Source organism: Quercus robur, chromosome 7, assembly GCF_932294415.1.
Source record: "Quercus robur chromosome 7, dhQueRobu3.1, whole genome shotgun sequence".
Classification (NCBI taxonomy): Eukaryota; Viridiplantae; Streptophyta; class Magnoliopsida; order Fagales; family Fagaceae; genus Quercus; species Quercus robur.
The window spans coordinates 44,789,544-44,817,085 of record NC_065540.1 but is presented as its reverse complement, the minus strand read 5'-3'; the positions used below and the strand labels follow the sequence as shown (position 1 = coordinate 44,817,085).

Here is a 27,542-nt window from a genome sequence, read left to right as displayed (position 1 = left end):
AAATAAATTCTTACTGCATCAACTCATCAACTCAAAACCCAAATCAAAGTCTATTTCATAAAAGAAATTAAACTTTTCAGGTTTAACAATTAACAAATTATAAATCAATTTATTTTTTCTTAATGGTACATACATCAAGTACCTTATAACAAGCAATAATCATAATGTTACATACAAGAAGCATTAAGAACCTCCGCAGCTTCAACAATGTGGTATGAAAATCTAATGTTAGGCAAATGAGCAAAAGAATGTTTTGGATTATCTGTGTTGTTGGCACTTGGCACCGTCTTTAATTTTTTTGATAAGTACTTGGCACCGTCTTTAATTTACATCACCTTTTCAATAGTTTTAGTACATCTCCAACCAGATGCAATGATCCGGTGACAAGAACCTGTAAATCAGCAAAAAGCACAGTAATCACCTAGTTAGCATAAGTGTTGGTCAGGACTCTGAAGTGGGGTGTACTATAACCATTATCATAACGTGGCATATCATTATCACTATCATTCATGACAAATTTCATTTGGAGTTTTCTTCTTGAGATTAAGCCAGAGCCATGGGAATTTTCACAATTAATTTGCCCAGTCTAAATCTCTATAACCCCATACGCAGACTAAGCCATTTCAACATCAAGTTAAAATAAGAACACACTGTCATTGCAGATAGTTATCTTACCTGAACTTTTAAGGATGGGTTTTGTTTCACACAATCCCGCAGCCACTTTATTGTCAGTGGCAATGAAGGCATTACAGCACTGCAAGCAAAGTAATTATCTGCAGGACTGCAACGAGAAGCATCCTCATAAAGAAATTCATGAGGTAAAATCTTAGCATTGTCCATCTTGGCACCCTTGTCACGTAAAATATCTACTTCTGCATGTGAAAAGAATAATAGCGTGCTGGTTAGTTCATCCTTCAAAAGATTTAATAAAATAGCAATATTTCAAATCCATACAAAATGAAAAAAGAAAAATATAGAAAAGAGAAGAAAATATGGTCCTAATGCTCCGAGTGAGCAATCAAATTACACCATACTTCGGGTAAGCAGCACTGTCATGATTTCACCAATTAATGAGATTGGGTAAATTACTATTACTGCAATACTGAGAAATCCAAGCTTTCCCATCCTGTATCATGGTGGTTTGCTTTAAACGTTCACCAAACCTTTGAAGAGACTAGTTACAGGAACAAATCTTAAATATACAACACCAATCAACCATGCATTGAGCCCACAGTAAAATCAAACCCTCTAATGAGTTCTGCAAATATCATTTTCTTTTAAGTAAAAATTAGATTAAATAAAAATATGAATGCCAAAGCCTTAGTACCTGGAAGTTTCACTGCCTTTTTTATATTGGTTTGTTATTCTTATATTAGCTTAAAGGTATATTGTAATCAAGTTACATCACTCTAAAATAAATACATGCTATGGTGAAGGAAAAATAATAATTTTGACCCCTAAACCTATTTTCTTAAACTCCTCTGCTCATTCTTCTCACCCTCTTTCTTTGCCTCCAACCCTAATCTTACATGGTTTACAGCTCAACTAGAAGTATACAAAAAGCCTTTTTTTATAAATAACAAAAAAAAATCTTCAGGGAACCATCTGTGCTTTGGCAGACCTCTTTTCTAATTCCTTTTTTTTTTTTTTTTTTTTTCTCTTTTTTCCTTTCCAGTTTCTAATTTGATAAAATAGGTAATTAGTCATTATGCTGAGATTCTAGATGGGGGATTAAGACACCAACTGTCCTTATAAACTACCAATGGACATGTATGAACCATTTTTTGATACAATCAGCTTTACTCCTCACTGCTGCTTGGTTCAACTTAATACTGAACTACAGGTTTTTAAATTAGAGAACAAGTGGAACCTCATAGAATCATTAAACCAACAGTTTCAGCTGGTGATTTGAAACAAAATTTATATAGTTGCCACCTTTAAATATTGGTTTAGCCCCTAATAACAAGTTCCTCCTTACAACAAGCTTTTTATCTAAAATAACCAGTGTAGATCATTTCCAAAATATAGAAACTGTTAAGTTCCTCATGGAGCAAGTGCGAACTGTTCCAAGACTCATTGCTATAACCCCTTCAAGTCTCCCAATGAATCTTAATAAAAGGTCATACTTAGTGCATAAAGTTCCCAATTCTGCAGGGAGTTTGGGAGAGGTTATTGGCAGGAAAACTTAACCCCCATTTTTTTTTTTTTTTTTTTTTTTGAGAAATTGATTCCCAGACTCAAACCATGACATGTCGCTTTGGGTGGAAGGCACTTGCCATCACACCAAAGCCCAGCCTCTCTCCCAATGAATCTTAATGTTCACAGATAAAGAAAAATTATATATGTTGACTTACAATGATATCTGATGGGGCATACCTTTCCCGTGGATAACCTTCTCCCAAAGCATCTGAAGGTTAAATTGCCAAGACAAATCCCTGCCACAGATATCTGAAGGAATGGTTGCTCCAGAAGTAACCTTGCTATAAGTTGACATACTTGGGACAAAAAAGGCTTTTGCGAAATGAGTTCCTGCACAGAATTTTATTAAGTCATTCAATGCATGCTCTTAAGTTTCATGACCATGCTGAATTCTTCTTGGGAAGAAAAATAAATAAGAGAAAAAGTAAGACTATTTTTTTATGCAGTCATTTCTTAGGAGGAAAGATTCAAAAGGCCACCTCATTTATCAAAAGTAGATGCCATTGGCAGTACAGAAAATTGAAATTTAAAATTTTGTAAAAACTATGATGACAAAATCAACCGTTATTTGTTTCCAATGTTATTCCCCAGTATATAGATTACAGAATATGTCAGTCAATATTTTCTGGAGCGAAGTATCTGGATCATTGTAATTAATTGTTTCAAACTATTATGCCTCCGCTTTATTTATTTACTTTGTTTTCAAAGAAATAAATAGAGCACTAATTAGGATAAAGAAGAATTTTGATTAAGATGATAAGGCCATATGGAATAGGGTAAATGACAGGTGCACGGAATGAAGTGACATGCTTTCAGGCTTTGTAAGAATGCTAGAAATACAAGAGGATGTAGATTGAGGTAGGTAAGAAGCATTTTGCATATGTTTAAGAAAGTACGTCTAAAAATGGATAAATCTAATAAAACAAAACTCATGCAGATAACTACCCTTTGATTGAGCTCAGCTTAGAGAACCAGATCTCTTTGGTACTTAATTGTGTAGTCTTGGATATGTAGGAGAAAATTAATTTATTGAAAGAGAGAGAGAGAGAGAGGGGGGGGGGGGGGTGGAGGACTATATGACTACTTATCCAACTTTGAAGCAGCAATACCTGAGGAAGCACATGTACTCACAAGCCGTGGAAGCAAAATATGTGGGTGTCTCACGTCCATGCAATTGAACAAAAGAATCTATAATAAGGTATAAACACAGTTACAATCTATTTAAAATTGGAGAAAAGCATCCATCAATAAATATATAAGCTATCATAACTGGATCACCACAAGTTATCAAGAGACTGCTCTAAACATAAACTCTGAAACTACACCTGGCTGTTTATCATGGATTTTTACCTGCTTTATTAGTTTGTTAGACTCCTCCACGCTCCCACGTCCATGTCGGATGTGACCATTTCCCCAAACTCCCTCTAGATTTTTTAGCTTAAATGAAGAAGAAGATGATATCTGGTTTCCTTTCACAGTACTAGAGAACCACTTGGCACAAGCCTCCATGCTCTCAGGACTGTGAGCTCCATCCAAGTAGAAGGTCAGATCTCCACAAGAATTTTCGAACACTTCTAATGAATTATTGGATTTGGGATAGGTATCATGGACAATCTGAGCCCTCCCAGGAATATGTGCAGTTGAAAGACCTCTAACAAAAGACTCCGGCAAATCAGCCTCCTGGATATCCTGATTTTATATTTTACAATTTTTTTTTTCTTTGGATAAGTAATGTATTCCACAAGTTTAGATAATTAAGGTAGGAGAAAATGGAAACACCAAAGAAGGAAACATGAAAAAACATGTTCTTGAGCCCCAGTCCCAAGATGACCAATATTAAAGAGCCTATTACTCTTTCAAGCATCCAAATAATTAAAAGAATACCAACAAAAGGTTACATTATGTTTTATTGTCAGACAAATACAATTCACACACCTGAACAGGATCAAACCTTCCATTCCCCTTGTTCATGGGGGGATAGTAGAATGCCATTTAGCCCAGAGGCACTTGGTTTACATGACATGGTTGAGACCATAAATATCCTTACTGAGCTTTTACGAAACTAGATATTTCTGGCTCCATCCTACCCCAAAAAGGCCCTGTGCGTGTGTGTGTACTGTGTACACATAAAAGATAAGCACATACCTACATTCAACCCCAAACAGACTACAATGATTATAATTTCGTTATATGTTTAACCAATTTCATAACATTCCATTACCCTCTCATGATGAAAAACTTAGAAGGTTCTGTGAGTTTACAAGCCTTAGATATATTGAGATATAGTTTGCATGTAAATCAAAAGGCAAAGGCAGATGAATTCAACCAACATTTTGGAATAGCTTTTCCCAATTTCCTGTTCTTTGGAGCCAACATTTGCAAAGGGAAACAGCAAGACCAGCATTAATGAACTGATGATCACCAGACAAGCCAAGCTTCAATCCGTCAAACTTTTTGTTATCAAGAGGTGCAGCTACTTTCAATGGAACCTGCATTTGATAAGAATAGATCAATCAATTACGTCACTATCAATTGAGCGGTCCATGTCTGAGTGTGTGTTTGGCTTACAATTCTGCTGTAACATTAAACAAATCCATATCTAAATGACTTATGAAAATAAATTCCTTATCTAATTGTAGGTGAATGTGTGAGTATTAAATCTACACTTATTATTTTATTATTAACTTTGGTGTGAAGTATTCTAATAAAATAATGAAACAATGGAAAATGGATGATAGTCATTTCTTCTGATAATAAAAGTTTCAATTAATGAGTTTACCAAAACAAAAAAAAAAGTTTCAATTAATGCAATCTTCCATCTTTAATCTACCCATCCTGAACTTTCAAGAACATATAAGGATATAGCCCTGTTGGGTTAACTAAGCTTGTCAATATAATATTTTAATATAAAATACACCTATTCTTCTTAATCAAAAGGATAATAAAGTTGGATGGCATTCTGATACCTCAATATATATATAGGCTCTGGATTATATTGTATATAATTCAATAAATATGTACCAGATTTATTATCATATGCATAATGAATGTATGTATGTGGTTATGAATTTATAATTTACAAATACATTTAAATAACACAAAGCACAGTCAAAGAAACAAGCATACAAAAACACATGAAATTACATATATGAAAGTACTCATCAGATTATATTAACGCACAAATTAGGGGAAAAATATGTTAAAACAGGATTAGATTCAGATCTTCATCTAATCTGCCTAGCAAAATACATTAGTTATCCGGTATATAGTGAATCCATTGTTAATGTGTTTGCCCATAAAAGTAACAAACATGAAAGAACAGGTCTTTTTTTTTTTTTTTTTTAATAGGTCATGAAACAAGAAGATATAGCTAAAAAATGGCAGGCACTTGAGTTGAAAAGGAAAAACAAAATAATAATAAGCCTCTTAACATGATTTATCCTATGTGATTGGCTGAGGAATATGATTACCTTCAGTTCATGGGCCCTCTCCAGAAGAACATCCATTGCTTCAGAAAGTTGGGGTACGGTGAATGAAGGAATTTGAGGCTTCAGGAGGAGGGAAGACATCAACCCAATTCAGAAAATACTTGTAAATGAAAACTGTCCATATTAATAATCAAAACAGAAATATTGCAATAAATAACCCATTATTAAGGAAACCAGATACATTATAGTCTGAGTTGCTCAAGGGAGTTTTATACCTTGAAAATTCCAGCCTTGTGTGAAGCTATCTTTCCCAGCGTATCTCCTGCATATCGTACAGTCAATTAGAGAAATATGGCAAACTGAAAGGTTACTAGTTTGTAGTAAGAGTCAAACTGGATACAAGATAACAAGTGCATCACAAACAAGTCATTCAAATAAAAAGTTATAAATGTTTGCATAAAATAAAATTGGAGATAGAACTGTAACTATACAAAACAAATTGCAGCAAACTTTGTTGAGCCAGAAAAGCACGCACCCAATATTTCTGTATGATCCAACCCCAGAGAAGTAATGCCACAGGCAACAGGCTTTTCAATCTGCATGACTCATCACCAATCTTCATCACGATTATATTTACCTATGCTTAAAATATTTTCAAATAAAGGATGAAGAGAATGCTCAAGTTCTTCTTTACTTATGTCTTTCTTGAAGTAGTCAAAGTAAAACAAATAATATATACTTAAAACTTTAAAAAGTCTGCAAAATTCATCCTAGATAATTCAGTAAACAGATACATGCCACAATTGTTCCCAGCAAAAAGGAAAAGACAAAATAGCATACCACATTTGTTGAGTCATTTGTTCCCCCAAGACCAACTTCAATAATAGCAACATCAACCTAAAGACAGGAGTAATTTTCAGTGACAAAAATATTTCACAACAATTCCAGCAGTGTTACTTTTTAGTCAGGAGCCAGGACACAACGGCTGATCAATATAAATTACTTACAATGATAGAATATATTAGGAATGTACTTAATATTAAAATAGTGCCCCACTGCTTGAAAGCCATAAAAACGCACAATGAATCAAGAACAAATGATGTAAAAGGTTTAATTAATAAGCTGGCAGAGATGTATTTAAGAATATTAGAAACAAAAAATACTAGGACAAAGTTCAGAAACCATAGATACCATTATTGCCACAACATTCACAAAAACATAATTCACCATGCAAGATGAAAGTAGTATAGTGAAAGTGTAAAAAACCATATAGCCTTATCAAAGAGTGTAATTCTCACTTTAAATTCCAAACTGAGTATTCCACAATAGAGTCCTTTTGCAATCGGTCAAAGATGAACAACTAGAAAAATATTAAAGAAAAAACTCCTGGATCTCACTGGGGATTGTGGCAAATATTTGATATATGCAGTCCACATGTCTATATATACACTCCACAAGAGTTTCTTGCCATTTTTTTGTCTAGAGCACAATGTTTCCTATTTTATAAAGTCAAAAATTACAATTTTCTCCTTTTTATTTGCTTGTGACCAGAAATAAACTTTATTAGAAAAGAGTAACAAAGTTGCAACCCTAGTTCACCCATCGTATATAAGAGATATTAAGATCAAAAAATCAAAAACAACAGGAACAAAAAAAGATGAAGCAATTGAATCTGCCATCCTATCATAATAGAGCAATCTCAAGAACGTTCTTCAATTTTATTTTCTTGAAATAGATGCCTTCAACAGTTCAACCTTTCTATTCTCTCCAAGCGCACTACATAGGACATGATGGGACAACATTTCAATGTCGACCAAAGTGACCTTTGAAATAATCCAACACCTCCATAATTGTTATTGACAAACCCCACATAATCCTAAAAATGAGAAGACAAGTGAACAAAGTCTGTGGGCAACATAGGGATGTAGTTTTATTTTTTATTTTTTGGTTAAGTTGAACAAAACTCTGCCTATGCCTGTGCTTAGTGTCATATATTTTGTTCACAAGTCCCAAGCCCAGGAAAAGGAGGGTTGCAGTAGGTTGATGGCCATTATAAAATTTAGTCACTCTATTATGAAAAGTTACACACGCCTAGCAGGTCTTCAACCAACGGCCTCATCCTCCACCTAGTACTTGTAAAGGAAGAGGTGCTAATTGAGTTAGAGTTCTTGGCAATTACTAAAAATAATCTACAATACCAATCAACTAATCTTTTCTCACTAACCATTTTTTTAAAAGGCCACTTTATGTTTACTTTTTACCTGCCGAATGCTTGACAAAGGAAAGTTAATATCCATGCCTCCATTCAAAGCTCAATGGTAGGTTCTAACCTCAAACTCACACGTTGTTACTCATCGATAATAATCATCCCATACCAGCCTTGCAAACCTTGGGTAACAATAAAACTTACCAATGGACTAAATCCATACAATTACCATTTCCTCTTGGCTCATTAATTACAAGGTTAACTTTGGAAGAACACAAACCAAAGTTTTCAAAATAGACATTCTTTTTGGTATAGATAGGAAGCTTAAACATACATACATACATACATGGAACCATGGAGTCCTAATCAGAAAAGATCCAACTCTGACTGAAACCAGCAACCTTTCTGATGATTTTTTTTTTTTTAATACATTTTAAGAGGAGGGAAGGGGCATCCAAACCATGGCATCTCCATTGGAAATACCAGGAAATTCATTTGATCCAAGGTCATTGACAATCTTTCTGATGAAATATACCTTCTGTGGATTTGACTTTCATATAATAAGGGAAATAATGCTAAGCAATTTGCTAGGATACATAAGTATCCATGAAAAAAATAATGAAAGAAAGAAATTCAAAAGCACAGATTGCAGCTGCCTAGCCAAACTGAAAATAGGAACTGTGAAAACATCCAAGCCCCAATTGCAATTAAAGGATTCATGACTAACCTTTTCACTTATAAATATCTTGAAAGCCAATAGAGTGAGAAACTGAAATAATGGAGCCATCGGCAGATGCTCCGTAACCTTTTCCTGCAATTCAAACTTCCGGAATCAATAGATGCCAAGTGAGTTCTAAGTAGAAGAAGCATCAAGTACATGAGTTGCTATATATTTTCCAGAAGTGAACACATTAAGTAATAAAATGAGATGCATTATACAACACTGTATATCGTTCAAATTTGGATCTAAACATCAATTTTAAGTTTCTGAAAATCCCCCAATCCCTTCCAATAAAGATTCATGGACTTAATCTTTTCCAACACCATAATGCACATAATAAATTTTCAGTTACCATAAGCAACATCAATGGAAAATAACAAAATTTCAATACCAAGATAATGCTCCGAACCAAATTAATAGCCACCTAATCTCAAAGGCTAGCTTATTATTAACATGTCATCATTTTTTTTCTTGATAAATTCAATAGTTACAATAGGAGGGGAAATTTGAATCCTAGACATCTTTGTTGGAAACACCAGAAGGAGCCAATTGAGCTACAAGGCTCTTGGCTTAACATGTCATCATTAGAACATTCAAATTGTTCAAAAGGAAACACAGTCATGACTTTGTTATTAAAATTAGGATAAATACTTTTCTTATCAACAAGCATTTAAGCAACAATAAATTACTAGTGATTTAAAAAAAAAAAAAACAAAAAAAAAAAAATAACACAAGAAGATCAGAACTCTTATGTACAATGCTAGAAATGTCCAAGGAGATCCCATTCCAGCAGTTCCAAGACCATGACCAAAACGCCATGTCTCCTATTTCAATGGTGATTATGAACAACGTTTGGGATGCAAAATATTCTTATTGATCTTTGTAAAAAAAAATAATAATAATTAAACAAATAAAAACCCAATTGAGTTCAGCGCATCATCATCCATCTCTTTTATGAAATAGAAGAACTATAATTTAGAGAAAAAGCTAATGAATATGGTCTGTTTATAATCATCTAAAGCAAGAAATTATACCTTTAAGCGGTTCCAACAATCCCAAAAATACAGTAAAAATTTATCTTCAGATATCTCCAACCTACAAACAATCAAAGTCAGACATGAATATAAGTTATGCAGAGAATTTTCATATCAACCAAGAAAATGACTTTGAAATTGTTATAAAAACCTAAGAAAGCTAAGATTAATTTTTGTTCACAAAATGTTCTTAAATGTCCATATATTTACAAGGATTTGTTCCTCTACTATTTCCCCGATTCTCAATAAGAGGAGCTTCCATCGAAGTAAAATTATTGTGTTCACTTGCCACTGGAGATCACTTGGCAACCATATTCAGTCCCTTTATGCAAAGATGCTCAAGTGACCTGATGGAAGAACTGGTCAACATTATAATTCTATCAAACACCATTACATGTCAGTCAAGAGCCGAAAGAAACAAATGAGGTCATAAATAGCAGTGACAGATTCAGCCAAAGTATCAGTAAAGATGGTCAAAAGGAATCTCCTAGTGCTTTAATCACTTGCTAAAATTCAGAGAATGAAAATGAAATAACTAAATAATTATTTACATTTGCAATTGCAGGTCCAAATGTGCAATGGCAAGTACCTTCCACCAAAAGTGATAGATTGCAAGTTCCAATCCGAGAATTAGCCTCTCCAAAAAATATTAGAGGTAAGGCTACCTACCATGAGAGACCATGACCTCTACAACCACCTCTCCCAGACCACCCCCCCCCCCCCCAAAAAAAAAAAAGTAGGAGCTTTGAGATGGCCATAGTATGTTTAGAGAAACAATATCCTCTTTGTAAGCCCAAGAAATTAAGAGTTAAGGAAATAAGGGCTATGTAAGTTGTCTTATTGTACTCAATACAATAAAATATTGAGTGCTTTTCTAGTATTGAGGCCTATTTAATGAGTCAGGTGATGTATTTAAGCAATTCATGCGGATGGCTTTATGAGCCACCACATAATGGGTTGGAGGAGGTTCCTCCAAATCAATTTGGAGACAAAACTTTGTTCTTTTTTATTCATTTATACCGCTGATCCCATCCAGTCCACTCTTTCATTTAAGACTTGGAATTTGAATACCTTTTCATTTCTTCAATCATTGATAAGAACTGATAAATAACTCAAGTTTCATTCAAATGAAGCATTTTTACTTAAGTAAATCATCTTCTAGGATGGGACTTTTTAGGAGCATTAATATCATCATAACAACTGCCATGAAAAACACAGAGTGTACTAAACACAAAGTTGATATCATGTGATTCATTTGAACACTAACCCATCTATTCGAAATCGTTCCCTCACATCAATTAGGTGAGGAGAAGTGAAGAGTCCAGTTCGAAAACCGCACTCCCTTAAAATAGCCTCACTGAATGTGCATGTAGAACCCTGAAATGTGAATCCATTATGCCAACAGTTAAATTGAGCAAGAGAAAAACACATCAAATATCACCTACTCATTAATTTTGTAATTCTTTCATATAGAGGCATCAAATTACTTCAGTACAAATACAGATATTAGCAATGCATCGCCTAATATTTTTGTCACTTTTGTCATGTTAGTACTTGGATCCATGTCAAACAACCACATTTGTGCTTACATGAAGATGATGCATTTCAACAATGTGTATTCATAAAGATAGTGCATTTCAAACTTCAAGATGATTCAGTCTTTACAGAATGGATAACCATGCTAGCATATTAACAATAATAAAGCTTCAAAATAGTAAAATAAGATCAAATTAATATAAATGAAAGAGTACCTTCCCCTTAGTTCCTGCCACATGAATTATTTTGAGCCCATCAATCTGTTCTTCCAAGCCAAGAATCTGTAAAGAAAAACAAGCATTGTGTGTTAAAATCTAAACGAAATTATTTTTACAAAATATTTTCTCAGATTGGATGAGGTACTACATAATCAAACCTCAAGGAGCATTTTTTATGTTCCTAAAACCAAGGGAAAGGTTTGAGGAAAGATTTCAATTAAGTTGAGTGGTAGACCCTCATATATTTTTAAATGAATTTTCTACAAATTGAATTTAACACGTTGGAAACCATCAAACCCAAAAGCAGCTGTTGGAAGTATGCCAACAATGTATATCAAACATATTGCTGACAAGACAAATACATGTACAGAAAATTACTAGTATTAGTATACAGCACTCTTAACTATAAATATTTCAAACATGAAGGAGGAATTACATCAGTGTTACCTTAAGATACTCAGACATTCGTTCCAATTTTCTATATGTACCACCTACAGATGATTTGGCTCCTCGTTTCTGACTTGTAATGAGAGATGAAAGAGCTTCCATGGCAGTTTCATATGAAGATGGAACAGAAAAATCTTGCAAGTGCTCCTTCACAACCCCATTGCTTTCCAATTTTTCCATGACTTGTGATGACATCTTTGTATGTCTAACACCTAAAACAGTTGGCCAAAAATACGTTTGAAAACTCAAGTTTAATCTTTTGTACCACGCAGCAATATGAAGAGTTATTTAAAGAATTATATGATTCATACTTTCTAGTTCTACTTCAATCAATCTCTAATGAATGATGAAATTGAAGGTCTATGTTATTGGCCACCTGACAATGAAAACAAACTGAGAAGATGATAAAACCATAATGGAAACTTCTATGCTATCCTGGTGAGTTCATGTAGAGGAAGCAAAGCATAAAGGAGAAAACAGGAAAAGGGGAAAATATGAGATTATAGAACAATAGACAAGAGCCAGAGTGGAAAGTCGAGAAACCAGAATCTTTTATTTACTATACTACAAATCTATCAACAAAAATACAGTTTCTCCCCATCACTCATTTTCCTTCTTGAGATTCACAATAAAGTAGAGTACCATGGAAGTCAATTCCAGAAGGACCAGCATTTCCATTTCCCTAAAAGGGTTACAAACCCCATATATGTAATTATAAGGAGAATAAAGCTCTAAGTGCACTAGTTTTAGGTGTATTGCATACAGATATTTGAGTTAAAACAAAAATGGAAGTATGTAGCATGAAGATTGCAATGGTTGATAAAGTAAAATGTATATAGCAGTGACCAATTCATCTGCTTCTATTATAAAATTTCATAGTCTCTCCTGGATGTGCTAATTTTCCTCTTTGAATAGTTTAAAATTGCATCTGTAATAATGTTTCAGTTTGGGCAAGAATTTTGAAAAAGACCATTTTATATTAGTTGTTTGGTAGGAATTCTGGAGAATTCCCCAATCTACAACACTAGCACATTAGGAAATTGAAAATTCGGACAAGTAATTTCCTGAACTGTTGCCATGTTCTGTTAGAGGATTATAGTAGTATACATACTGAGGAAATAACACCTGACAAAAAAAAAAAATCCAAACCCCTCCCCCCCCCCCCCCCCCGCCCTCTTTTTTGTCTTATTTATCCCCCAATAACTCTCCCACAGAGGTAAAAACAATTATTTGTGTGATTTGGAAACTTTATATTACCCCAATTTCTTTTGGATGAGCAAGTTATCTAATTCCGTTTGGAAGTTACTGGAGTACAGTATTTCTTACTAATTTATTAAAAGCATGGATAAAAGCATATATGAGTTCTACATAACTCTTGACCCATAGCTTGTTTTAGAATAAGGCTTACAATGTCTAGTGAGATTACGTGCATCTAGGCAAGCTGGCAAACAAGTTAAGCTCCATGTTCTTTTACTGGAAAACTGACAATCTCTCCTATGTAAGTGAGAGACTCCAAATATCCCACACTTCAGGCCAGAGTTTGTATAAACGAGCATCAGAAGATATCAATCCTGTGGGACACAACAGCAGTCAGTCAAAAATACCAAGATAAATTATTAAAGGAAAGTAGAGCTCAATGCAAATTGACGGAAAGCTGCAATGACGGTATAATGCAAGGGCAACATCCCCACTCTGTCACCACATACCAGCCATATCCCACAATTTGTTCCAAATATGACATTTCAATGTGATTATGCAAATAAAATGTTTATTGAGACAGAATGCCCCATCTAATACATTGGAAAGTGACATGAACCATGTTACATGTTCATGCTTAGCAGCCAAAAAATGTGAAACAGAAACCAATGTGTCCTGCAAGGGCCAAATGCCACTCCAAACAATAGGTGAACCATAAAAAATGGAGGAAAAATTAAGAATAGAAAAAATGGGGAAAAAACATTCATATAGTTTGGATTCAGAAGTGAGGCACTGATATTCTGGCACATAAAAGTTTTGGGCTGCCAAGTGCAGGTGCACTGGTTCAGGATTTGAGAGCTGCTAATTCATACAAAAATGTGTCATGAAAGTCAAATTTCCAATTACCTATTCGGTGCTCATTACCTGGATATCATTGTTTTCACTATACCTATTGATAAAGTCACACAAGAATCTTTCTGAAACTTTCAATCTCCTTTTTTTTTTCCCAAACTGTTTATCTATATCAGCAAAATCAGATTTTATGGGAAAAAGATTCCACATTCGATTACATCAAATTTTCTAAAATAAACATATCCAACATTTTTCATAGGAGATGGCACCTAAAATCCACATCTAAACCAACTAAATCCAACAAAGCAACATATTTTATCAGTATCGCTTAGAAGAATTAATAAATGACAAATAAAACACCCCTCATCTAATTTCTCAAATTTTCTCAGTAACCATTTTATTTCTTATTCCACTGCTCCTCTTTGTCCCAGTTCAATACAGAGTAACTTGTGGCTCACCAAAGTAAAGATTAATGTGACAAACAAAATACCCAGAACCCAATTTCATTCATTTTTCTCATACTTTCTCACCCACCAACCCACCAACACATACTCAGTTATAACTTCACTTTTTTTCTTTTCCTACTCCTTCAACTCTACAGAAGATTCTGAACCAAACCCGTCTCTTTTTTTCTCATCTCTACACAACAAAAATCAATCAAACAGTTCCAAAGTACCCAACAGACACCAAATCTCATAAGCAAGAATGAATAAAAAGTCCAAAACAAAAAGATATATATGAGGCATATGCATATATATATTTGAGAGACAGAGAAAGAGAAGTGGCTGACCGAGGAACCATGGAGAACAGAGAGAGTCTTTGTCTAGTTTGGATGGTGGGTCTGTGGTTGAAGGTAGAGAGATATTGGTGGCAGGCACTTGTTTGTTTTGTTTCTGTGTCAATCTCCGTGCATTATGAACCAGTGTCTGCGTTTAAGGTCTACGGGCTTACAAGTACACCCTCTCTTTTCTTTTAAACTATGTTGTGTTTTGATGGCTGCTGTGTAGTCCACATGAGATAGATATATCTATCTATCAGATTCATATATGGTAAGAAATAAGAATGTGGGAACCACATTGCAATTTGCCACAATTTTTGTTCCAATTCATGCCCATTCAATGCGGTCTTTTCCCTAGATTTATGGTGGGAATATATCCTCTCTAAAGTTACCACTTGTCTAGATTCCCAAAAAAGAAAAAGAAAAAAAAAAAACAAAGTACCACTTATCTAAATTTATAGTATGTTCATACAATTTTTCTTCTTAAAAAAAAAAAATTTGTGTCCATAATATTTTCATAACAAATTTTAAGTGGCAAATTATTACTGGTTGTTATTTTAAAAATTATAATAAGTCCATATAATTTTTTGTAGGGATAATTTGATAGTTGGAAAAATAATTTAATTCTCAACATCTTTGTTAAAAGAGAAATGCTAACGAGTGCTCTTAGGGCACTGGCTAAGAATTCAATTAAAGAAAATTTTTATGGGAAAAGAAAAAAAAAACAATTAATGTTTTGACAGTTTTTTTCATTCTCCATAAAAATGATATCAAAACTTTCCTAAAATAGATTCTTAACCAGTGTCCTTAGGGTATTCGTTAGCATGACCTTTGTTAAAAACACCATGAGACACTAGTTAAGCTAAAAATGTCTTAGCTTTTTCAAATCAATTTGATGGAATCTCATTCAACTCGTTAGGGGTTTTTAACTCAATTGAGTATGGTAGAGAAATCTTTCTTTAAACCAATTCAAATGTCCCAAAAAAAAAGATATAAATGAAAATTCTGTTTTTGGCAACTTACAAATACCATCAATTTGATGTAGTTTTGATTCTTTTGAAATTTGGAGCTACCTAATACAGTATCATATTTTTATGACATTTATCTTCTTATATGATTAGTTGTGTGAGGCATTTCAATTAACTTCAATGGAATATAGTTTCATAAATTTTTTCTGTTAACTTTAATAAATGGAGTTTTTATGACAGGCCAAGTGCCAACATCAACGATTGCTAAAGAATAAAGAAAAAATATCATTTCACCTAATACTTATATTATACAAGTAATTGTAATAAGACTATAATGATAAATTTGTCATCTTAGACACTTGACGTTCTCTCCTAACCCTGGATTATAAATTATAATAGTCTTTTTCTTCAAGATTTTATTAACAAGTAATGCTACACATTTTTCTTCAAGCTTTTCATTTTTTAAAATAGTGGCCCCTCTCTCTCACTTGTATATTTGAAGGAAAAGACCCTCTTCAAGTCCACCAGTAAACTTATTTGGAGTTCATAGACCTTAAGGTATATTCTAGTGAATCAATGGAAATTTTTTAACTTTTTTTTCTTAGTTCTAACGTTGTACACAGTACACACTACTTATTGAAATGTGCAAGTGGAAATTTTAAAACAATCAATTTTGTTTATTCTTTCTTTCAAAGGAAACTTGATCCTGGAATATTCTGGTTGATTAGTCAAGATCTTTAGTTGACTATTCTTAGTTTAAATGTTGTCACACTACATGATAGTGTGTGGAATTGGAATTAAAGAAGAAAAGCCAGAAAATTTGCATTTTTTTTCTCTGCCATACTAAAAGAGAACTCTAATTGGCCACAAATCCAAATCTCAACTTGGCCTGATGTTCAAATCAATATTATCATGGAGCAAATGCATTCAAACCATTTGAATTTTGAAGTAGGCATGGCACCCTTCTCTGAAAAATGGACAGCCAGCTTAATTACTTGCATCAAACCCAACATGTAACACACATTACATTTAACATGCCATATAGGCTATATGTGTTATGGACAATTGTTGAAGCAACTGCCATTGACATCTCCCTTTCATAGTTGTTATGATCGTAGTTGCATTAATACAAATTGACATTGAGTACACTTTTAAATGTTAAATCTCTATCACCGTGCATCTTTAGCGCGATAGTCATTCCACAAGTATAAATGTTTATAGAGTGTGGGGGGCAAGGGTCGGAGTTTAAGTCTCCAAGAGGGAGCTGTACACACATATACACTTAGATTAAGACTAGAGTAGAATTTTTATCTTGTATATATAAAAATAAATAAATAAATAAATCTCTCTCTCTCTTGGAGAATCAATTACACTTAAATCATAATATTTCTGTAGAAGACGTTAGTATTAATAGCATATACCATGGGGATCGATTCCTTTACTTGATTACATATGTAGATGATATGTGATTCAATCTTTATTTTATAAATAAAGATGCTCTTTTTATTTCTTAGAAAATTAGCTAAATCTTAAAGAAGGCCGTCACTTTTCTCATCTTGGTAATCAAGATGCTTGCCAAAGTATACAATCAATCATAACCACCACTTTCCACTGGGCCTACTCCCACCAAACCAAGGTTTACCAAGTACCATTGCAAAGAGACGAAGTTGTCTTTCACACTATCAAAAGAAAGATGTGTAAAGAGTCAAGGCCACACCAAAAAAAAAAAAAAAGAGAGAGAGAGAGAAGAAATATAATGTATATGTGAAAAGAAAGAGAAGGAAGACAACAAATTTTAAAAACAAAACACAACATTTTTGCAATCATATATAATTTGTTTTGAGTATATTATTTTAAATTTTTCAAAGGAGATCTTGCTCCATTAGGCAAGTCAGTAAAGTGTAATGATGTATTGAAACCTTGTTTTATGATTTTGTAGTGGTAAATGATGAAACCAATATGGTTGGGTATATATCATGCCAGTTATTGATGCAGATGACCAAAATTAGTGTTTTTAATTATACTTGGTTCCAAAGCTTCCTTCAATTCGGTTAGGTGTTATGGTTCCTTGCACAAATTGTGCAGAATATGTTTATTTCATCATTTGTTAACTACCCAATAAAATAATCTCACAGAAGCTGTAGGGATGATCATTTTTTAAATTCATTTGCAAACCTATCATAAAATAATTCTATACATATGCCTACGCATTCATTTATTCAAAATTATTAACATAAAAACTATGATGGTATGACCCAATCTTTTTCTTAAAGTAAAGAAAAAGAAATGATTTTTTTCATCTGCACTTTAATTAGGATAGACACTGTCATACTTGACTTAATGTATTTGAACAAATCAATTAGCATGGAGTTATAATCATCAACAATGTCATTCTTCAATGACCTAAAATTCTTTGAAGATTCTATTTAAGTAACTAAGATAATGAAAGAAACAACCTACTTGACCTGACCACCACGGCACCAACTACATTAATCAGTGACCAAGTCGTGTAAAATTTGGATACCTGCAATCCATGAAACATGAAAGGAACCTAGTATGCAGCTTTTGAAGACTGATTAGACAACCTAGTATGCACATAATTTGAAATTCTTAATTACATCTAGAAAATCGAGGAATGATCCTGTAATTGCCTCTTTTGTTAAAGCATGTGTTTTCCTAGCAGGTTTCAAAAGCTTAATTCTCTATTTACTATGGACCACTCAATTATAATAGGATTCAATTTCTCAATTTTGGTGCTTTATTTTAGATAGATAAGACACTTAACATTTCAGCCAGCCCCAAACCAGAACATTCAACAACAGATACAGAGACTTGAGCATCCATCATTAGCCCCAAAATTTAACAATCTGGGCAATAGGTTGCTAGAGCCCTTTGCTTGGAAGAAAAAGCTATAAATGGAGAACCATCTTAAGGGTTCCCTACTGATACACTGTCTGGAAGTCTGCATATGACTCTTGCTAGAACCCTTTCAGCTCACTTTTTCTTGTATCTATTGGTAATGTGAGATATCTTACAGGTTGCAGGATGTTCATTGAGATTTTTTATGTTCACAGAGATAACTATATGTAACCAAGTCCATGTCCGTTTGGATATCGCTTATTTTTGCTGAAACTGAAAATACTGTAGTGAAATAATTTTTAAATGTTCAAATAGTGCTGTGAGACTCATTTTAATGAAAAAGTTGCTGAAAAATGTAATTTGTAAGACCCGTGAACAGTGCACGGGTGTACTATTCACAGTTGACTTGTCAACCATTGCGGGCTTAAAAAAAAAAAAAAAAAAAAAAACGCGTGAAACACGAAACGCAGCCATGGACATGGAATTCAAACACATACATAATCAATCTTTCAGGTATACACTGAATTTGGCACCCTTGTACTTTGTCAGACTCAAACGTTTTAAAGCTTAACAATCGATACATTATCGCCTACATGATTAAAGATTAAGAAGGTTGATACAATACCTGGGTGATGTCCCTTTTGCCAAACGTTTACAGGCAGATTTATATAACAGGAGAACTCAGATCTTAAAGAATATGTAAGGCGCATATGCAAAAAATAAATAGAGGCACATAGCACAAAAAATAAGTATAACGTTAGTTTATGTAACTTTTAAAATATTGTATGTAACAAAACACTAATTAGACCTCTTTGAGGATGTAAATAGTATGCCAAGAGCCTTGTAGCTTTGGGTTGGCACCTCATTCTCCTTGTGTTTCCAAAGGAGATATCTATGGTTCAAATCCCCCTTTCTCCTATTGTAACTATCGAATTATCAACCAAAAATAAATAAATAAATAAAGAGAGGAAGGTGTAAATAGTATAATCTATTATCATTAAAAAAAAGTACAATCTCTCTCTCTCTCTCTGCTGATGAAGACTCTGGATTAGTGCTCTTATTATATATAGAAGTCCTCAAATACGTTGTTCTACCTTTTCAAGACAAACTTCTGAAATCCAAAAGATAATCATTCTGGGATTCCTTTCTAATTTAAATAAGAATTTGTTCTTGGAAATCTAAGTGTGAAGAGTTTAATTACAAATTTACAAGGCTAAAAAAGACATGTCAATAAGACTCTTTACAAATCATGAATTTACTGCTAATTGTTGAAGCACTTTCAATGGTTCCAAGCACATAATCATGGCTAATTAGTAAATTATGCTGATTAAAATCTGCCATTGGATTCTTCTTTGCAAGAAGGCTAGTGTTTCAAAGTAAGGAGTATAAAGGCAAAAACACCGCAGCTCTCTTTTGTCAAAAATTACTTTTAATGATCCAAGAGTGCAACTGAGATTAGTACAAATGACATTGAAGCCAAAATTTGAACAATTGTAAGACAAGGTCAGAATACTTTTTAAAGACCTCAAAACCAAGAAAGCCAACTTAACAAAGAAACGTTAATAGAAATAACTTATGAATGATAACACCTATAGTGACTGTAATTCTGTTCTGCTCGCACCAAACAAAAGAACAAGACAACTTCCAAACTTTTGAAAACACCTTGCTCAAGGTTAAAATGGACAATCATTTGTTCTGGGGAAAAGGAAAAATGAAAAGAGAGGTAAGAAATCTAATTTTTTTTTGTAGCTTTTTTGACAATAAGGAGAAAAGTTTGAAGCAACTTGTAGTAGCTACCATGTAAATGTGGCTTACATAATGAGTGAGCCAGATGAAAGATGAGTACTTCACAACTTTAAATAAATGCTAATCCTTTTTCAATTTGAATGAAGGCCTAATCTGCACTTAGAGAGCTTACATACAACAACATAATTCTTACAGTACGCACCCCTTCAGTCACTTGAATCTGTTCTCTAATAACAACTACCAGTCATCACTCTTGTATATTACACTCATCATGAATCCTATAGGACATGGTAAAGTGAAGTAAATCAACGTTATGATCCAAAGATTACTCTGCATTGGGCTGTTGTTTTCTCCTTGACCTGCTGCAAAAGGGAGTGCTAGATGGAATAAATACATAAAGTAGAGGATTGAGATGAATATTACCATGGAAGCTGAGATGGTGAGGGTCAAGAACAAGACCCTGGTTTTGGGGAAGAAATATAATAATTCAACATAACCTAAATAAAACATATTCCACTGACCCCTCAATAGAAAACCCCCATCAATCACGTTCTCACAATGCAAAATCTCAAACACCAATTAAACTTCACCACGCCACACACACAAAATAAGCAAACAAAAGCAACTGCAAATTAGATGGTAATCCAAGATCATAACAAGAACAAATGAAACAATTTTAGCAAAAATAAAAAAAAGATCAAATGACACAAATTCTTATAATAGAAAACTAAACTCATATTCATCATAGTACAGACACAAATTCTTAAAGAAGCCTTACCTCATCAACACATGAAGAATCCAGAATTGGTTCTGTATGTCGTCAAGATAATCATATTCTTAGTTATTACCTTTAGTATTTCAAAGTCCACCTCGTTCCCTTCTTAATTTTTTTTATATTCCTACCCAAAGATGCTAAATGAATCCCTATATAATTCTTTTCTTGCAATTACAAATTCACCAATGCAACTAAATACTAAAACTTATGCTGTTGTTTTCCTTGGTAATGCAATCCACAACAGGATCAAAACCAAATGCTACCCAACAAACACTATTGAGGCATAGCTTTGTAGCTCACTGATATTTCTTGGTGTCCTTACCTTATGATGAGAAATAAGGTTCAATCCTCCATTTCCTACTTGTTGAAACAATTAAAAAAGGAAGAAAAAAAAATCAAAAAATGAATTCGGAAAAAAGAAGAAGAAATTAAATAGCTCAATTAATTTTTTTTTTTGACAAAACTACAACTAGATAATTTAGTATAGGGAAATGTGAAAATATGCATGCCTTGCCTTTCCATTATTATCAAAGAGTGATGATAGTAACACACTCACCGTACACATACTACCACATAACTTGAAATCGTGTTTTAAACTCAATTTCAGCTAAAATTATGAAATCATGAAAATACAATTTCGCAATTTTAATTGAAATATTGTTTTAAAAACATGATTTCAAAATGGAGTGGGTACGGAGGTGTAATAGCAAACGTGCAATAAGATTTTTCTGATTATCAAATAAATATCAACTTAGCTACATAATTCGATCAGAAAGCGAAGGAAGCCTCCTGAAAAAATTCAAAGCTGGTGATGGCATCCGATCACGAAATATGGGATGGCGCAAATAATAGAACCCAAACGCCATTGCCACCATCTTCGACGGCACCATATACATTATCATGGCCACCACAAAACACAACCCAACAAATATCCCAGTTGCACGAGGGTCCCTCCATGTCACCAACGCTTGCACACGTTCACCTTGCGAAGCTATATCTCCCAATATCCTCTGTACACGTGCCCCAACCGTGCGTAGCTTATCATACCTGCCACCAATAAGTCTATAGTTACAATTTTTTTTTCCCATAAAAATGAGGTAGCTTGAGTGGTAAATGATAGACAATTAACTTTAGAAATGAATACAAATAAGAATCATTAACAACTCGGCAAATATAATTATGAATTTGTTATGAAAATATTGTGCATATAGCAATGTTGTACCTCACACGCACGACCTCATTTGGCCTATTACTTGGCACCATATCGAACTCCTCGTCTAGCTCATCGCGGTCCACACCATCAACCAGTGAAATCTTAGGATCAAAATGTGGAAGTGGCTCCCTTGACTTAAACCTATAGTTCCAAGCCCCAATTACAAACACATAAAATGCTAATGTGGGCACAATTAGATCAGGGAACCACACCAACATCACAAACAATGCATGTACAAGAATTGTGGCCATCGGACTCCTCCATGTACGAATCTCCTCCACCCATTTGATAATATCCATGAAACCAACAATCACATTGATGATCCTAAAATAGTTTACACGTACTTTTCTCATGCTGAAACCTTGTGAGTCTGCATCCAACATGTAAAGCACAACCTCGCGTTTAACTGGCGGTTCTGATCGTGACAAGTGTACTGCTATGGTCTTAGCTGCAATGTTCCTCAACATCTCTTGCTGAACAATCCCAAGTGGCTTTATATGATGCATCAATGGCAACAAAGGCTGAGAGTACACGTGAAGAATATCCAAATTTGAAGCTGCACGTGTGAACCGAATTGCTATCTCCAACTCTCCCATTTTCTTCATTCCAGAATTGGACAAAACCAGCAATGGATACAAGTTTCTGTACACTTTACCAGTCTGCAATGTAGAAATACGCACTCGAACTTTTCCAATACGAGAATCCGGTTTAGAAGTACTGTCTGTCTCGAATAATATTCCTGAGCTATCATCAAAAACTCCAACACTCAACACAGTGCATGGATCATATACCTTCCATGTGTACTGCTCATTCCACTTGGGTTCCAAGCTGTCAGAAATGGTACGCGTACGTATCCATTTTGATCCGTATTTAGCAACACAATATGCATCTGTAAAGCCTTTACCTTTTCCCATCGTCTTCATCGGTATCAAACTCCTGCATCCAATGATACCAAGCTCGATTGTACCTACAGGGGGCTTCCATAGTTGCCTTGCAGTAGGACGGTAATCGCTGCATAGGTGCGCAGCCTCATCCATCACATGATAGCCACCATCGAAGCACAAGCGGAGATGGATTCTACCTTTGTACATCACCCTCTTCTCATCGTTGTTTGGGGCCTCTAAGTTGAACCTAATAGTTTGCATAAGCAATATCAGCATCAACATGTTTTTTCTACATAGGTAACATTACATGCAACATTTCAATAATGAAAATAGAAATTTTTTGTCACACACTTATATAGTGTACATCATATCCAAAATTGAATGCTTGATAAGACAATAAACATTAATAAGTGTGTGATAATCACTTGTCGATGAAAATATCCATAACAATAATGTATGTGAAAATAAAAATTCATAAAACTAGTTTATGAGAGCACATAATTCTAACAGTACCAGTGGGACGCCACCTTTCGATCGTCCACTCGCCTTTCGATGGCCGCATTTGGAATCCTCACAATGCCAATGGTTACCGGTGGTGCTTTACTAGATTGTCGCATTTCGAGGAAAAAGACTAAGTAATCGCTGAATGGCTCAGCGGCTATAAATAGTAAGTCTTCGTTCCACAACGGTGAGCCATCGCGTGTGACAGAGACTTTGGTTTTCAACACTTGGAAAATTCCCAACTGTGCTTTGATTTGGAATGACAAATCTTTCAATGGCAGATCAAGAATGTCTCGAGCTTCTACAACAGTAGCTCTGAGGTACCACAGCTTTGGAGATTGGTACACTTTTGCTCTTGAGTTCACATTGTTACGACAGTCAGTACTCTTTGTTGCATCAGGGAATGCCTCGTCAGCCTGCGTGCCAATCCAAGTGGCAAGCATGAGCTCACCTGGATAGTGGGTCTCATTCCCATCCAACCTGTACCACTGTGGAGCCAAGGGACTATCTGGTGGGTCCCGCAGTGGGATTTCCGTCACATCAAAGCAAATCCCACCTAAGAAAGTATTGTGTACTGAGTCCCACACGGAGACTTCTAAGGTGGAGGAAGAATCCGGGGAGTTGCGGCCGAAAGCAAATGTCTGGTCCCACTCGAAGAAGAAATTAGGACTTTTACGAGCAGGGTTGGACTGAGCATTGTGTCCTCCCGAGACCCCAATTCTGACAATTGGATTCACGATGCTGGGGAGTTTTCTTGCCTTCACCACTTGAACGAATAAGTAGTGCATTTTCTCGACGAGATCGAACGAGGACTTCTCTATTGTCATACTTTCTGTTGGATCCAATGGAGTGAAGTTGCTTCCATGTCCTGTAAATGGCCTCTTAATTGGTTGCGGACCTGCGATTCTCACTTCAGGCATTGATTTAGAAACAGATGCTTGCATCATTTCGATGACGGGATCATCTGGATGCGTGGGCTCTTCCACGCCTCCAACAGTGGAAGAGTCCACCTCTGGAGGCGTGGACTCTTCCACTGTTGGTTGATGAGGAGGCTGAGATGATTCTGTTGGCTTCTCAGGTTCAGCTTCCGCATTCTCTGGTGGTGGCGCGGCTGCAGCTTCAGCTTCAGCTGCAGCAGCAGCAGGTGGCTCTTCATTAGGCTTCTCTCCATCAGCACCAGGTGGCGCAGGAGCTGGTTCTGGTGGTGGTGGGGCTGCCGCAGCTGGCGGTTCTTCTTGCTTTTTTTCAGGCTCTGGAGGTGGCGGTGGTGGGACGACCTCGTTCTCATCATGATCGATATAATAAATCTTGAGACCAATGTCACCTTGAATCCAAGAAAACAAGCTCTTCTTCTGTAAAGGGAAATATATCAAGGCCTCCTCGCCTTTCTTAACGAAAAGCTGTGTGGAATCCAAGCGTATCCAACCGAGAAAGTTGTTCCTCGTTGTTGGTCCATGGTTCTTGTCATGGTAAATGACAACCTCCAACAGGTCTCCCAACACTTGGGCGTCGGAGGGCTTGGCCACGTTAAACTCCAGAACCTCATTCCATGTTGGGTTCAATTCGCAAATTGCTGTTTTTGTTCGCTTCCGCTGCCCGTAGTAGTCGACCTGGACGTAGGGACTAGACGTGCCGTGACCGTCTTTTGGCGTCAGATTCCGGGCATCCACCACTTCAACTATCAGCTTTCGAACCATCTTGATTGAGAGATGTAGTAATATGTGGGAGCTTCAAAGCAAGCCCTGTTGTTGTGTTGTTCTTTGTGTTATTGTGCTACCATTACTCTCGCATGGCATGATCTGGTATGTGAGTTTTGAGAGACTATGAAAAAGAAAAACACAGGGGGTGTGTCCTGGTAGTGTTCAATATTGGAATTCTTTTCTTGGTTTTGGGGTAAGAAATAGTGCAAAAGGTGTGTATAGAATAGATGAGAAAAGAAACAATTAAAGGTGCTAAACTTGGTGTGGAAACAGCTTTAGTCTTTGCTTATTGATTAGGATATTACTTCCTTTTGACACTGAAGATTCTCTCTCACCTCTCAATTTTTACCTTTTTCTTTTGGCCATCTCTTATAGATATAACCGGTTGGCATCAATTGGTAACTTCAATTCCACCGAGAGATGGACAAATCTGCAAAGCTTTTTTCCAAAGAATGACTAGATTTTGTGTCACCGACTATGGTTTTTGTTATCCAAGACAACATTGCTTTTTAATTTGACAAAAGTTGTCAAGACCCTAGTCAGTAGCCACTAGCTATTTACCACTCTTTTCTCATACTTTAAGAAGAAGAATGCCACCAGAGATGGACAATGTATGAACATGCAAGCTTTTTCCAAAGATAACTTAAGTGTGTCACCGACTATGAGTGCTTTTTAATTTGACAAAAGATCACCCCTTGGTCAGTAGGCACTAGCTACCCGCTTTCACATACTTCAAGAAATCTTGGCCTGATAAGAACAGTAGTGTGTATGCATGTGGGGTTGGCTGCATAAACACTATTTTATTACCAAGTAAAATGGTTGGACTCACGAATAAAACAGAGCATTTTTGCAATCATATTAAGTTTGTTTTGAATTTTATTTTTAATTTTTCAGAAGACATCTTGCTCTATTATGCTACTGTATTGATGTATTGAATTTTTTTTTTTTTTTTTTTTATGATTTTGTAGTGGTAAATGATAAAACCCATGCAGGTTTTGTCGTAAAATATAAATATTAGGATGAATGTATAAATTTCTTAGTAATAAATTGTTAATATTAATCACATGTGTACACATTGAAAGATTTTTTATTGTGTTTGTTTTTTCACTTTAGGCCCTCATCATAATAAAATACCAATAAAGACTTATGTCTAACCCTGTCCTCTCCACAATTTGCATTTTCTAGTATGCAAATTTGGGTGTTAGGCTGAAAGCAATAATGGTTGTGTATATATATGCCATGCCAGTTATTGATGCAGATGGCCAAAATTAGTAGTAATCTAAATCATACTCGGTTCCAAAGCCTCCTTCAATTCATTTATAATTAGTTGACTACCTACTTAAATAATCTCACAGATGTTGTAGAGATGATCCTTTATAAAATTCATTTGCTAGCCTATCATAAAATAATTCTATACATATACCTACACATAAGTATTCAAAATTATCAATATAAAATTATGGTGGTTATGACCTAAAGGAAAGAAAAGGAGATGTTCTTTTTCTTCTTAAAGCTGCACTTTAGGACACTGTCATGCTTGACTTAATGTATTTGAACTAATAAATTAGCATGGAGTTTGATGCATCAACAATGTCATCCTTCATGGACCTTCACTCTTTGAGGATTCTTTTTTTTTTTTTTTTTTTGAGAAAAACAAATACAAACCAGATGCATCAGAGGCAATGACAGTTTCTAAGAAACTGGGGGTTTCCTCAACCCATACCTCATAACTAGAAACAAATTTAGCATGCTGTGCCAATAGATGGGCAGGCTTGTTACCTGCCCTTTTTACATGTGAAAAAGCATAACTGCGAAAGAATTGAAGATGGAAACGAATGCCTTCCAGAACATTAGCCACAGCAGGTGGTACTACTGTGCTCCCAGCCAAGAAGTTGCAGACTTGCAGCGAGTCCCCCTCAAATGTAATGTCCTGAACACCTAAGTCCCTTGCAAACAGTACAGCAGCCTCCATGGCCTTTGCTTCGGCTTCCAGAGTTCCAAGTGGAGCATGAAAATTCTGGCTCAGAGCTCCAACCACTCGGCCCTTGTCATCCCGAATTAGCACTCCCATGCCAGCGGTAGAAAGAGCATTGAAGACAGCTCCATCTACATTTGCTCTATTCATCTAAAAACGCATGCAGACCAGCAAGTAATCAAGATAAATAGATAATGGAAGTCCAAAGACACAGATCATGCCCTACTTCCTCACAAAAGAAAGAAACAGCAACCTACTAACTAGACCACGAACTACATTTGGATACATGAAACGTAGTGAAACAG

The 27,542-nt window shown here is 35.1% G+C and overlaps 2 protein-coding genes across 5 annotated transcripts; both read right to left on the bottom strand.

Annotated features, from left to right (window-relative positions):
* Positions 1-31: 31 nt before the first annotated feature.
* Positions 32-14,849, bottom strand: LOC126693606 (folylpolyglutamate synthase). Of its 4 annotated transcripts, none has more exons than XM_050389643.1 (17): positions 14,629-14,846; positions 13,198-13,360; positions 11,790-12,001; positions 11,340-11,405; positions 10,856-10,965; positions 9,589-9,649; positions 8,561-8,656; positions 6,468-6,524; positions 6,163-6,223; positions 5,903-5,949; positions 5,670-5,747; positions 4,530-4,688; positions 3,550-3,888; positions 3,309-3,387; positions 2,377-2,529; positions 676-872; positions 32-391 (listed from the first exon to the last, which is right to left on the bottom strand). In XM_050389643.1, the coding sequence occupies exons 2-17, from the start codon at positions 13,343-13,345 to the stop codon at positions 332-334; spliced, it is 1,923 nt and encodes a 640-aa protein (XP_050245600.1). In that variant the 5' UTR covers positions 13,346-13,360; positions 14,629-14,846; the 3' UTR covers positions 32-331. The 4 variants fall into 4 exon arrangements, with proteins under 4 accessions (XP_050245600.1, XP_050245601.1, XP_050245603.1 ...); XM_050389644.1 differs by having other exon boundaries at positions 8,561-8,644; positions 14,629-14,845; XM_050389646.1 differs by lacking the exon at positions 14,629-14,846 and adding an exon at positions 12,101-12,165 and having other exon boundaries at positions 13,198-13,361.
* Positions 14,850-21,456: 6,607 nt separating this feature from the next.
* Positions 21,457-25,655, bottom strand: LOC126693605 (protein QUIRKY). The gene is made up of 3 exons (XM_050389642.1): positions 23,575-25,655; positions 22,187-23,308; positions 21,457-22,011 (listed from the first exon to the last, which is right to left on the bottom strand). Exons 1-3 carry the CDS (start codon positions 25,257-25,259, stop codon positions 21,720-21,722), a joined length of 3,099 nt encoding a protein of 1,032 aa, XP_050245599.1. The 5' UTR covers positions 25,260-25,655; the 3' UTR covers positions 21,457-21,719.
* Positions 25,656-27,542: the final 1,887 nt, after the last annotated feature.